Raw genomic sequence first — 13,639 nt, forward strand, 5'->3', positions numbered from 1 at the left:
TGTTAATCAAGTATATGTTTTTTTAGTACAGATTATATAGTGATGATTCGCATTACAATCTTTTTTAAAAAAAAAAATACAATTCACACTATTTTTTGGTCAAAGGAATAGAACCAGAATGTTGACTTCCTATTAACCAGTATTACTTTCTCATATTTTAAGTGGTCTATTTGGTTGGTTATATAGGTTACAAATTGGTCAAATTTATAAAATACAGGATATGTGAGAATACGTGGAATAGAAGAACAAATAATTTTACAAATGCAAAGAATAACACATCATTCTTCTTGAGGATCTGCTAGCCATCTTTTTTTACACTTTACACAATAACTGATTTCCACGTAACATCTTTTGCTCAACTTAGATAAACAGTGATCATATCCTCATCTTACCTGTTACAATTAACTTATATACACTGACATTGCACCTAAAAAAAATTTTACACTGATTCATACCACCAATGAGTCCTTCGTCTGAACAGAGGACCAGCCTGCTAATATTGGGTGATGGGAGATGAGATTTATTTTTTTAATTAGTTCTGAAGAAATTATCAAAAATCAAGCCTGTAATCTCAAATCACCCTGTGTCTCTTCATCTTGTTTTCCACTAATTCTTTGTTCAAACTCAATGTACTTGTACCACTTAGCACAAATGAGGTAGACCACAAAATCAACTGTTGTCAATGCTGCTAAGAGGAAGTAAAATCTATCCAAATGGCCTTTGTTGAGGTTTCCAGGTATCCATCCAGGCATTTTATCGGTAGTCGAAACTTTAATAACAATGGAAACCAGCAAGCTGCTGACATAGTTCCCTAGTGAAATTGAAGTCATGCAAAGTGCACTTCCAAAGCTTTTCAATCCATCAGGTGCTTGTCCATTGAAAAACTCCAATTGTCCAACATACATGAAAACCTCTGATGCTCCAATTAGTACATATTGTGGGACTTGCCAGAAAATACTTAAAGAACTCGAATTGGTGCAATGTGAACAATCTTTGTTGGCATATTTTAACCTGAAATGCTCCACTATACCAGCTGCTACCATTGCCATTATAGCAATTATGAGGCCAACTCCCATACGTTGGAGCTCGGTTAGTCCTCTTGGAGATGACTTCTTTAGACTGGCAACGAGGGGGTCAAGAACTCGCCTGTAGATGAAAATGAATGCTGCAACACTAAGGATATCGAAGCTTGACATGCTAGCAGGAGGGATGTGGAAGCCTGAGACCGTGGTTTTCATGGCATCGCCTTGTTCCACGAATAAAGAGGCCATTTGAGTGAACACAACAGAGTAAAGTATTGTACAAAGCCAAATTGGAAATAGTCTTAGGATGCATTTCACTTCTTCCACTTGAGTCACTGGACAAAGGCGCCACGGATTATCTAATCTTTCCTTTGATGTGATTATAGCTGCTTTATCCAAGAATCTGTTAGCAAGAAATTTTTTGTTATAAATATATCCACTTTTCCTTTATATATGTAAACAAAGTGCAGCACAGCAACACCAAGGAAACAATGCCAGCACATAAGGCAGAATAACTTACCTAAATTCTTTCGTATGCAGTATGTTTCGACTGCTATTATCAGCAAGCTCTCTTCCATCACCTTCATATAGCTCATCTCCATTTGAAGGTTGCTCTATCTTCCATTTCCTAATTGCAGCTACAACCACTTGACAAAATCTTGAAATGGGGTTCCCTGTAGGCTTGAAATGTCTGTACATAGGTGTCCCAATAAGAAACAGAACTAATGCCAAAATAGCTGATCCAGCTGATGCCCAAAAACCCAATGTCCACATTCCCTTATCCTCAAAATAGACTAAGATGGTGTTTGAAAACAGGGATCCAAGATTCAATGCTAAGTAGAAATAGCTAAAGAAAGACAACTTTGAGTGACTTTCTTGAGGATGATCTTCATCAAATTGATCTGATCCAAATGTTGCAATGGTGGGTTGATACCCTCCATTGCCAAGAGCAATTAAGTAAATGGATACATAGAAGAGCATAGTATGGAGACTTGAAGGGGATCCACAAGGGGCTTTTTCATCTCCACAATCATTAGGCTTGATCAAGAAAATGTATGAACATAATGATAATGATACTAGTCCCTGAAAAAAGACACAAATTTCAACATGAGCTCAATTTTTATACGTCAAAAAGTAATTTCTATGTTATTCATGTCACCTAAAAGATAACTATGTATAATTATCAATAATAAGTTGTATTAGTAGCCTGGAAAATGAGCTAGGTAACTAGAAGGAAAAAACTTATCCACACCGGGTGTTTATACCACGCCTATGAATGCATACGCACACATGGTTAGTGATATGCATTCTCACTTTAAAATGACTTACAGCAACGAAAATGGCTTGGAAGATGGCACAAGTCTTGTATCTACCCCAGTAGGAATCACTTAAGAAAGCACCCAAAAGTGAGAAGATGTAAACAGTTCCAGTCCATTTGCTGACATTGTTGGCTGCTTCAGCATTATCTTGCCCCATAACTCTTGTAAGAAATAGGACTAGATTCACTCCAACTCCAAAGAATGCTAGTGTTGCTAAACCTTGATTCACTATAAATCATCCAAAAGCAAAATAAATACTAACTAGACAAAATAAGTTACAAAATTGAAAATTATAAAGATTTTATTTATACTATCAATGTATTTTAATCGATTATTATAACATGTTATTTGTTGCATACCAAGTTCATGTTGATTGTGTGAAATTACATAACATAATAAACTTACCAAGTAATAGAACACCAGCAGGCCATCTTCCAGTCCTGGCACGCACAGCAGGGCGACCATGCTTATCCACAGTTCCATCAAAGGTGAATTCTTCATGTGGAATATTCCCTGGCTTCTCATCCTTCAAAATTAAAACAAGGAAAAATATTTATTAGTTAAAAGTTGTCATCGTGTGATATATCAAAAGGTCATGTTCAAGTCTAATAAAATAAACACAGGGTAAAGCTAACTTGTACGATGTAACTGTTATTCATGCTTTAATGAAATTAAAATCTTAATTCAATGAAAAAAACGTCAATAAAGGTGTATCACGACGTGATATAACATTATTTGTGTCTTCTTACAACATTAAAAGTAAAGTGATGGAGTAACAATTTTCTGCAACAGTAAATTAAATAAATGTACATTTTCAACAATTAATGGAGTACGTACGTAGTAGTACTCTTTTATGGTAGAACATCTTTTTCTGAGTCATTAATATTACTTGACGTGATTGGCTTCTCTTACATATATTCATCACTCATCAGAATGTGTATCTAATAAAAGCCAATAATTAAGCCATGGCATTTTTATGCTATCAATTTGCTATAGTATAACACTAGCTAGTACTGCACGTTTTGCTTGATCTTGCACATCTAAAATTCATTAAAAGTCTACACGGCACGCTAACTCTGACATGACTTTTGTGATTTAAATTACACTTTAACTTTGCCCTTACACCAGGTTTATTCGAATCTAGTTGAAACACAAATTTATAGTATGTAAAAATCCATTAAAACTGCGGCAAATATTACTTAAACATGAACCCAAAATTTAAAGTGTGTAATGAATTCAATATTAAAAACTTTAACGGTTGAACTCATTAAATTCAAACCTTAAATTCGATTCTAATTATGTGCTACAACAAATTAAAATAGATTAACTAATAATGTAAAATCTTTTTGACCAATGTGTGTATAAAATAAAAAACGTCCAGAATAAAGCTGGCCAGTCGATATAAAAATGAAATGATATGTGCATCATAAGATGTTTAATTCTCGTTAATGGATCGAGGCTATAATATGAAAAGTAATTAAAATTTCAAAGATAATAAAAAAAGGATAAAGATGTGCATACACTTGAAGAAGCTAAGAATAGAGACAGAGTGGATCTAAGGTGAATTATGGTTTAACTGAATTCATTGTTTTCAGGTCTAATTATATTTCGTGCTAACAAAGTCTCGTATGAAATGGTTAAAGAAAAAGAAATTTATATATAATGTGTAGAGATCGATACTCTTAATAATGTGTGGTGGGCTTAATCTAAAACCAATACAATATCACATTATATTATGTTAAGAGTATATATCTTTGGGATGACTTAGCCCAACAACTAGTATCAGACTAAATAGTTCACCAAGGCCAGGGATATAACACAGAGAGACCGTTAAGGGATTCAATTAAACTTCCTTCATCAGATAATGTAAATAGAATACAAATAACTTTTTTTCTTTTATCTATAAGTTGTTGAATCTTCTTGATATAGTTTTTTTTTTAATTCCTTTATTTGAATTTCTAACTTCACCAATAACTGAGAAGAATATATACGAGGGTGGGGGAGTGATGGTGTTGGTCATCGATTTACTATTTATACCCGGTGAAAATAGCTTGAAGACGCGCACACATAAAGAATTAAGAATCTAGCTTTTGGACTTCCTTTTGACTCCAATCACAATTCGAATCCATAATATTCAAGACATAAACATCATATATATATATATGTAATTGTATATATACAAATTACCATTTTGTCAATGTTAAAGCACTCCATTGTTTGTTGTGTTATAGACCACAAAATTTAGATAGATGGAAAAGCTGCTAGCTGAACTTCAATTGGAAGAGAAGAGAGGAAAAATATTAGCTAGTATTAATTGTTTTCTAATTGGAGGATCATTTACAGGAAGTAAATTAAAGGAAGTGCATGTGAGGAGAAGCAAGAAGGAGAGATGGAAAGTGGTGACCTATTTATACTGTTGTTATGATGCACAAATTAAATTGGATTTGGTTCCACTTCATTATATTTTCTCTTCTTTTCTTTTTTTACGTACACGTTTAAATAAATGACAATTTGACAAACATCTTAACTATCACTAATTAAAATATTAAATTTTGAAAAACATCGTTGATTTTGATATGTGAGAAGATTAATATTGCATACCAAAATTAAATAATGCTTTCCAAAATTAATATTTTAATCACAGTTAAACCGCTTGTTAAATTAATTTAATCTTTAACTTTTAAATTTTATAATTATATAGTATTAGATAAATATCATTTATCTAAATGTGTACTTTAGAAAATAAAAAAAATTGTAATAAAAGGGAGCTAAATCCAATTAAATAAATAAAGCTATTGGAAATATATTACGTAAATGAAAAAAAAAGTCTAGTTAGGAAACATTATTATCCTAGACGTACTACGAAGATGGAGACAAAATAAGAGTGATTTAGGAGTTGTAGTATCTCTTTTAGAAAGAGAGAGAAATGGTTTAGAGTAAGGTTGTCTTCATTGTGATAAAGTTGTATTGATCCCGACACATATCAAAGTTATTCATCAATATTTTCTTGGTTTTAATTTATTTATCTAATTTTTATGTGATAATATTATTCAAAAAGCGAGTTGTATTGAACTAACATCAAGAGTCAAGCTCATTTTAACGGCTCTTATGTGATATGCCGACACATATAAAGTTATTTTTTTGTGTTTCAATTTGTTTATCTAGTTTTTATTTGATACATAATTTAACAGAATAAATAAAAAATTTAAATTTTATGATTTTAAATTTAAGATATGTAAAATATTTTTTTATTTTATGATCTTAATTATGTAACATAAAAAATTAAAATCAAAAGATTTCAGAAAACAATAGAAAAATAATTTTAATAAACTGAGATAGAGCTAGTACTAGATTACAGGTCACCGAAATATGGAACAATTTAAGGCAATTCTGAATTGTTCTCAATTGTCAATGTCACGACTCACGATAAAACATGTATTCTCTCTATTTCTTTTTTTTTTTTAGGTCAAATGATATAAATTTTAACTAATATTTTAAGATATAATTTTTTATCATATTGATATAAAAAAATTAAAATTTATAGTACTTGTCGTATAGTTTTTGAATATCTAAACTTTTATTTTAAAATATCAAATTAATGTAATCTAATTTAGCTTTGAAAATTAGCCAAATTAACTTTTAAAAAGTGCAATAAAATAACTGAAAAGGAATGGAGGAAGTACTTATTACTATTACATACTTCCCCGAGTCATATACTTTTTCTTTGTATTTATTTTCCACTTTTGAAAGACTTGTTAAAAAAAAATAAGAAAAGCTTTTGTAAGTGGCAAAATCAGAAATTTTTCTGAGAATATATATATAGTACAAAATATTTATATAAATTAAATTGGGATAAAAACGGGGAGGGGTTGGCGTGAGCATAAATAAAGTTTCAATTTTGGAAGTTTTAGACTTTACATTATTGCAGAGAACTAAGGAAAAGTTGTGTTCAAGTGGTGGAGGTGCTCATGTCCACTTCAATATAATCACAAAATTGAATTTTGAGGGAGACCCAAAAGAAAGTGAGGAGAAGAAGAATTGAGACCTCAAAAAAAGGACAATTATTAACAACTAGAGGTATTTTTTTGGCCATTAAAAAAAATATATCAATTATTCGATATTCAAAATTAATTATTATCCTATTCATTCAATAAATTATTCCTAAAAATTAATATCGAGATATCTGGTAAGAAATTACAATCATTCAATCGCATCCGGCGATGATGTTTATTTAATTTGAAACATTGTTACATATCTCTATGATTGGATTTTCTTCGTATCAATCACCATTCACCACCTATTGAATCTCACAAATAATTGGTGTTGATTAGATACTTAGTTATGACGTTATTTTCTTAGCCAAATAATGGCAACACTCCATATGAATATTAGGCAGTCATTTAATACCAATTTAGCGATAAATTAACGATAGCAAAGGTTTGTTAAATAAATACTACTCTAGGAGGAAAATAACTTAAATCGTAGAAAATTAAAACTATCTTATATTATGTTCTGGGTATTTATTGATAAACAAACGGAATTATAATAGCTAAGTTAACGTAATAAAACAAATATAATTCTTATAAACTAACAATAATAATGTATCCAATATATTTTTGTAAGTGAGATATGAAAAGAATGTGTATGCAGATTTTATTTTTATCATTGTAAGGTGGAGAGGTTATTTCTTATAGTCTCTCGACTCAAAATTATATATATATATAATAATTTATTTCATGTAATATAATAAATTTTACTAAGCAATATTGTTGAGAAATAAATGTGAAGTAATACATCAACCTAACGTTTCTAAGGGGTTCCTTTTTCAAATAACGTCATATCAATACACTTTACAAGAAAACTTTGGTGCATGATAAGGAAAGACAAGTTGTCATAAACTCATAATATTCTATTTAAACGCTCAATTAAACAATTTAAGTTCTAATAATAAAGTGTTCTAATTAAATATTTTAATTTAAATTTTGAGAACTTTTTGTATATATATATTTTTATTTGTATATTAGATAATTAAGTTAATCATATTAAATATATCATCTCATTTAATTATAGGCATCAAATTCAAATAAAAATATCGCCCATTTTATGATTTATTGAGGAAAGTTCAAGAGGCCTCCTCTTCAATCCCAATATATAATAAACATACATAACTACAAGATTATTTTTTTGTGTGTGTAACAGACGGGTACTTTGATTTAAAAATTGAAAATCAAATCAAATTCAAAAAGAAAAAGAAACTGCGCTAGAAAAGATTCCTTGATTTTGTTATTTTGGTGATATAAAATCGGTCTAACTTATCTATGCAAGTAGCTGTTTGGGCTGGTTATTCCACTTTGAATTAACGTGGTGTGGGCTTTGTAATTAAATTGGCCAAAATTATTTGATCTAAGTTAAGGTAGTTGTGATATCAATTCACAAAATTGATACATACATGCATGCATGTTTATGAGATTGAGTTGATAGCATGTGGATTGCTGTTGAGAAATTGACCTTACAATATGTGAATAATAAATTCTCCTATAGCTAGCATGATGTTTGACTGAATACATGCTCTGGACTTGACTCTTCATCATTGTATGGTACAATTGATTTTGATTTGAGTTATGGTAACGATGATTTGAACCAAGTATATTACATATGGAACAATCAATGATAAGATTTTATCGTTTATATTATCGTGACGCTTGTGGATGACATTGGGGGACGCGTACTTTGATGATTGAGGCCTTATTTTTGTTGGGTTTTAAAAGGTGGAAATGAAAGATGAAGAATTGTGACTTTTGTGAAAAATTGTGACTTATTTGAAGGCTTGCGATTTTTTTGAAAGGTTATAACTTTTATGAATGATTTTGATTTTTCAAAAGGTTGTGACATTTTCGATAAGGTTCAATAAGCTTTTATTCACACTACTATTTGTTGTCTATAAATAGAAGATTTTTCTTTCATTTTTAAACAGCGAATTTCTTGATTTCTTCTTCTATTACTAAATCTAGTATTCTAAGTTACTTTACTGTTGTTGAGTGGTTTGCTGACACCGTGGTTTTAGGTACCGATATATCGGTGAATAAAATCATTTTATCCTGAGAGGATATATTCCATTAACCTCGGATACTTGAGGAGAATAATTTCCTTAAGGACACATTGTGCATTCAGTGGGCTTGATTTTCTTCTTGTCAATATTGTTTATGTTTTTATTACAAATTCAGTTTTCATTACTAGTTTTAATTTCTGATTTTGAAAAATTGCTGGAAACTTTGTTGTTTATTATGTTTTGCAATAGTTTTTATTGTACAAAAAATTTGTTCCTCAAAAGTTTTTGTTCTCCTAAGTTTTTTGTTTGTTTGTTTGTTTTAAGTGATTTTCTAATACAGATTGAATAACAATTTTGACAAATCATACTTCTTCCATTCCAATTTAGGTGAAAATGTTTAGTGGGACACAAATTTTTAAAAATGAAAAACAGATTTTTGACTATCGATCCTCCACGCGATATTAACTCATTTTTTTATGGGGCGAGTCCATTAATGTAGCTTACTACCTGGGCTTTTGCGCGTCGCCCCTGCGTTGCACTACTGCGCCGGCCAGGCACACCCCAGCTAAAAATTTAAAGTTTACAAATGGAAAATCTAAAAATAAAAAATAAAAAAGAAGGAAAAGAAGATTTTTGACACTTTTAATATTATATATATAATTAGTATATGTATCCGCGTGTTGTGCGGATATTTTAAGATGTTATAATTTTTTAATTAAAAATAACAAATAAGATTTATCATGCATTTAGTAGTGTTTATTTAAAAATAATGATACAAATCATTAAACATATTTATTTAAGCACATTAAATTAATATTAGAAATATACAACTTAATTTTTATAATATTAATATATCATTTCTATAGCTATAGTCAGCTACGCCTATAGTTTTATATATATATAATGTTGAAAATTTAGTAAGGATAATATTAATTTTTTTGATTATTTTATCTTGATAATAAAAAACAAATACTTTATATGTTTTTACATGCTTGTCCTACTATTTATTTTATTTTTTTAAAATGGAATAATATTATTTCCTTGTTAGCAAGCTTTTAATTCTAATTTTTCACATGAAATGATTAATATCATAAGATTAAAGGAGATTTTGTACATTTTACATACGTTTTACTCAAAATTCAAAATATTCAAAAATATTCTTTACTTTTTAAAATTCAACTAAAATTATAATAGAAAAAAATTAATCAAAATAGAGTGAGTAATAAATTATTTAATATTAAATACAAACATGAACATAAAATTAATATATGCAATTATGCATTTTTTGTTTATTATTGTAATTAATTAAATACAAATAGTGAATCAATTATTTCTATTTTATTAATTAGATAAAATGTGCTTGTGAGCCCATGTATATATACTTGCATATTTGCAAATATAAAGAGTGGGGGACGTGCACTTATGGTGAGTATGTACAGATATGAAAAAGAGAACGTGCACAACAGGGGTTAATGTGGGGTTTGGGTAGTTTATTTTAGGAAATTTTTCTTTTTTTCTTTGTAACTGAAAATAAATAAAATTTGTTTGGATCTAAATATTATTTTTTTTACTTTTTTAAATATAGATTTTAAAACTAATTAACATTGTCTCCATAACAACAACAACATGATGAATTGAGTGTCACTGGTTTGATAAATTTAATTTGAAAAAAAATGATATAAAAATGTTAATAAAAACTTAAAATGAAAATTTGATAAACAAATTTATATTTGAATAAGATTCTAAGACCACATTTTCCTTATATTACTCTTCATAGGATTTTATATTTTGAAATGACTATGATTATAATAATCTTTTACATATAACTTGCTTGATTTCTAAAACATGTTCAAGTCCTAAATATAAATCTTTATTGGCATTTGAGTAGAATAACTCTCTTTTAAAAAGATGTCTTGAAGTTTAAAACTTCTAAAATTACAATAAAATGGAAAAGTTGTAATCATCTTCAAAATTATAAGTATTAAAATTTTAAATTTTTATATTTCAATATTATTTTTATCTTGTAGTTTGATCTTGAAAAAGTCTTTTTAAAAATTGTATATTTTAATTTTTAAACTCCTACAATCAAGAAAAAGTGGAGAGGTTGTAACCATCTCAAAAATTGTTTAGTATTAAATTCAAATTTTAAACCTTAATTTTTTAATTAAGGTTTTGAATTGATTTAAATTCAAGTATGAAATAGAAATATTTAAAATATGATCTCTATGTTCAGTAAATAAAATGATGAAATGGATTTTTTGAGATTGTCGGATCTTATCTAAAATTTGTATGGATTTCAATTTAATTAAGTGTGAATTTTTCAGTCTTAGAAGGCTTTCGCCATTGTTGTAGAACGGTTATGTACATTTTATTTTCATAAGTTTAAAGTGAAATTCCAATGTATTAATTTAAAATTTAAATTAGCAAAATTTATTGATTTTGATAATAATTGGGAGTAAGGGTTGGGGGGGGGACGGGGGGGACGGGGGGTTCCATGATGACATTCATACAAATACACTTATCCATTCACTTTTGTTGTGTTGTTGGTCTATTATACTAAATATATATATATATATATATATATATATATATATATATATATATATATATATATATATATATATATTCACATATTTAATTAAACTATAAGAGATAATTTATCATTATATACATATTTTTCTTATTAAGTATTATTATTCATTTCTTAATGAATAAGATGACTTATGATAATTAAGGATGATATAGTAGTAAAATTATCATTTTATTATTAATTATTAATTTATATATGACACCATTTAATTGATACAAAGTTTAAGAATAAAAAAATCCTCACTAATTAGATTTATTTAAATTGATTTATCAACATGAAATGTAATACGAATTTGTCATATAGTAATTGCAGTGTTGTTAACCAAAAAAAAAAATATGGAGTGTTCAACCTCCTCACATATATCTTCTTCTTCTAATTTTTTTTAATTAGTGATAAATGTACAATCAATATTTTTAATTTCTTTGTCAAAATCTGATTTTTAAAAGTTTTTTTAAAAAAAATCATCAAAAAGTAAATTACCTTATATAATAAGATATGCAAGGCACCAAAATAATATGTAGTAATACGTATTTGTATTTGAATGGATGATAACATTCCACCAAACACATTTGGTCTTTAATTTTAGCAAGATTACTATAATATAATTTATCCTTAAAAGTCTGTAAAAAAACAATAAAGAAACTATTGAATTAGATTTCACTCTAATAAATTAAAATTTTTATATTGCTTTGAGTGTAGATTTTTATTCTGTTCGAACAATATTTATTTTATGAAGAATATCATTAAGATTAACTCCTATTATAAAATATATATCATTGAATGAGGAGTAGTTAAAAGAAAGAAGCCTAACCTAGAATGTCTTATTTCCTTCAAATATCCATCAAGTTTTTTATAAATATATAACATAAAAAGTACATATAAAAAATCATTAAAAATATTGCATCCCTATCTAAAGAGAATTCTAATGGGAGTGAGAACCATAAGTTTGTAAACAACAAAAAATTAAATTACAGCATGCTATAATTTTCTGTATAAATATGACTTGCATTAGAATAAACGAATTATAAAAAAGAGAACTCATCATATGATCTCTTTGAATGTATTTATGTGAAATTCAAAACATAGGCATTGAATTACAACAAAAATTAAGGTAAGAAGATAACATAACATAAAAATTCGCTAATCGAAATAGAAACGACTAATTTAGTGAATAGATAATCATTTTCTCTTTATCAAAAGAATAAGAAAAAAGAGGATAAACACACTAAATGCTCTTTGTTATCAATAGAAATTGTTGGATTCGTGGACAATCTGAAAATAGTAGGTTTTAACCTTATAAGAAGATGTGGGAGATGGAGTTAAGGATAGTTTATATTTTTCAAATACGTGGGTTATGGGAATAGGTTTTTTCTAGGGATAAGATTAGGTTCTTATCTTTTAAAATTTAAATTTTAAATCAATTATTTAGACATTGACAGATTTATTTGGTTTGTTTTTATTAGAACAGTATTTTTTTAGTTTTTTTTTTATGTTTGAAATTTCTTTTTTATTTTCAGATTGTACATTAATTTTTTTTATTTTTTAATATTTTTAATTTTTTGGTGATGACATGTGGCACTTTTGCCTTTTCTATATATATATATATATATTATATATAGATAGATGAGTATTAATAATGAAAACTACGACATTAGCCGTTATTGTGACGCTCATGGATGACATTAGGGGCGCGTACTTTGATGGCTGAGCTTGATTTTTGATAAGTCTTGCTCCCTCTATTCCAACTTGGGTGAAAATATTTGATTGGACATAGTTTTAAAAATAAAAATAAAAGACTTTTAAAATTTGCGATCTAAAATAAATCATGAATCTTAATAACGAAAACTACACCGTTGGTCATTATCATTACGCTCGTGGATGACATTGGGTGTGCTTACTTTGATCGTTGAGGCCTGATTTTTGACAAGTCATACTCCCTCCGTTCCAATATAGATAAAAATATTTGATTGAACACGAAATTTAAAAATAAAGAAATGACTTTTAAAATTCCTAATCTGAAATAAGTCATGCATATTAATAATGAAATGAAAACTACAACATCAGCCACTATTGTGGCACGTATGGATGACATAGGGTGTGGCATACTTTCACGGTTGAGGCCTTATTTTCGACAAGTCACACTCTCTCGTTTTCATCTTATGTGAAGGTGTTTAACTGAACATAGAAATTAGGAATATTAAAACTTTTGGAATTAGCAATGTAAAATAAGTCGAAAGTAATTATGAAAACTACAGCAACTAGCCATTAGGGATACAACAAGTCTATATCACTATTTAGGTGTTGATCTGATATTTTTGGCTATTTAACATTCATAGATACATTTGCAGTTGATTTGAGGTCCATAAGTATTTTCACAATAGGAACCAGCATCACATAGGCGGCCTGGATAAAAATATGAGCACAAAAACTGGCAAGTAGTTGACATTCTACTCAACCCTTGGAGGTTCTGTTGCTATTTTGGTTGTGGAAGGTAAGGTAAATAAAAATGAGAGAATAATTAAAAACACCCCTAAACTTGAGACACGTCTAAATTACGAAGGATCTTAATTAACCCTCCCCCACACCCCGATCGAATCCACATCAGATCTTTAAACCTTGAAAAAGCTGAAAATAACCTACTCCTTTATTATTTTTCTTC

At 28.4% G+C, this 13,639-nt stretch overlaps 1 protein-coding gene across 1 annotated transcript; it reads right to left on the reverse strand.

Moving 5' to 3' along the window:
- Window positions 1–238: 238 nt before the first annotated feature.
- LOC129886821 (protein NRT1/ PTR FAMILY 7.3-like) lies at window positions 239–4,734 on the reverse strand. The gene is made up of 5 exons (XM_055961685.1): window positions 4,529–4,734; window positions 2,747–2,867; window positions 2,352–2,569; window positions 1,543–2,105; window positions 239–1,425 (listed from the first exon to the last, which is right to left on the reverse strand). The coding sequence occupies exons 1-5, from the start codon at window positions 4,553–4,555 to the stop codon at window positions 558–560; spliced, it is 1,797 nt and encodes a 598-aa protein (XP_055817660.1). The 5' UTR covers window positions 4,556–4,734; the 3' UTR covers window positions 239–557.
- Window positions 4,735–13,639: the final 8,905 nt, after the last annotated feature.

The sequence above is a fragment of the Solanum dulcamara genome, chromosome 4 (assembly GCF_947179165.1).
Source record: "Solanum dulcamara chromosome 4, daSolDulc1.2, whole genome shotgun sequence".
Classification (NCBI taxonomy): Eukaryota; Viridiplantae; Streptophyta; class Magnoliopsida; order Solanales; family Solanaceae; genus Solanum; species Solanum dulcamara.

What these genes read in the sequence shown, in the direction of transcription:
- LOC129886821 (XM_055961685.1), bottom strand. Translation starts at nt 4,555, where the DNA reads ATGGAGTGCTTTAACATTGACAAAATG. An exon ending in GCTTTAACATTGACAAAATG is followed by an intron (nt 2,868 to 4,528) that starts GTAATTTGTATA and finishes TTAATTTTGAAG; the next exon opens with GATGAGAAGCCAGGGAATAT. An exon ending in CTGCATACGAAAGAATTTAG is followed by an intron (nt 1,426 to 1,542) that starts GTAAGTTATTCT and finishes TCTTGCTAACAG; the next exon opens with ATTCTTGGATAAAGCAGCTA.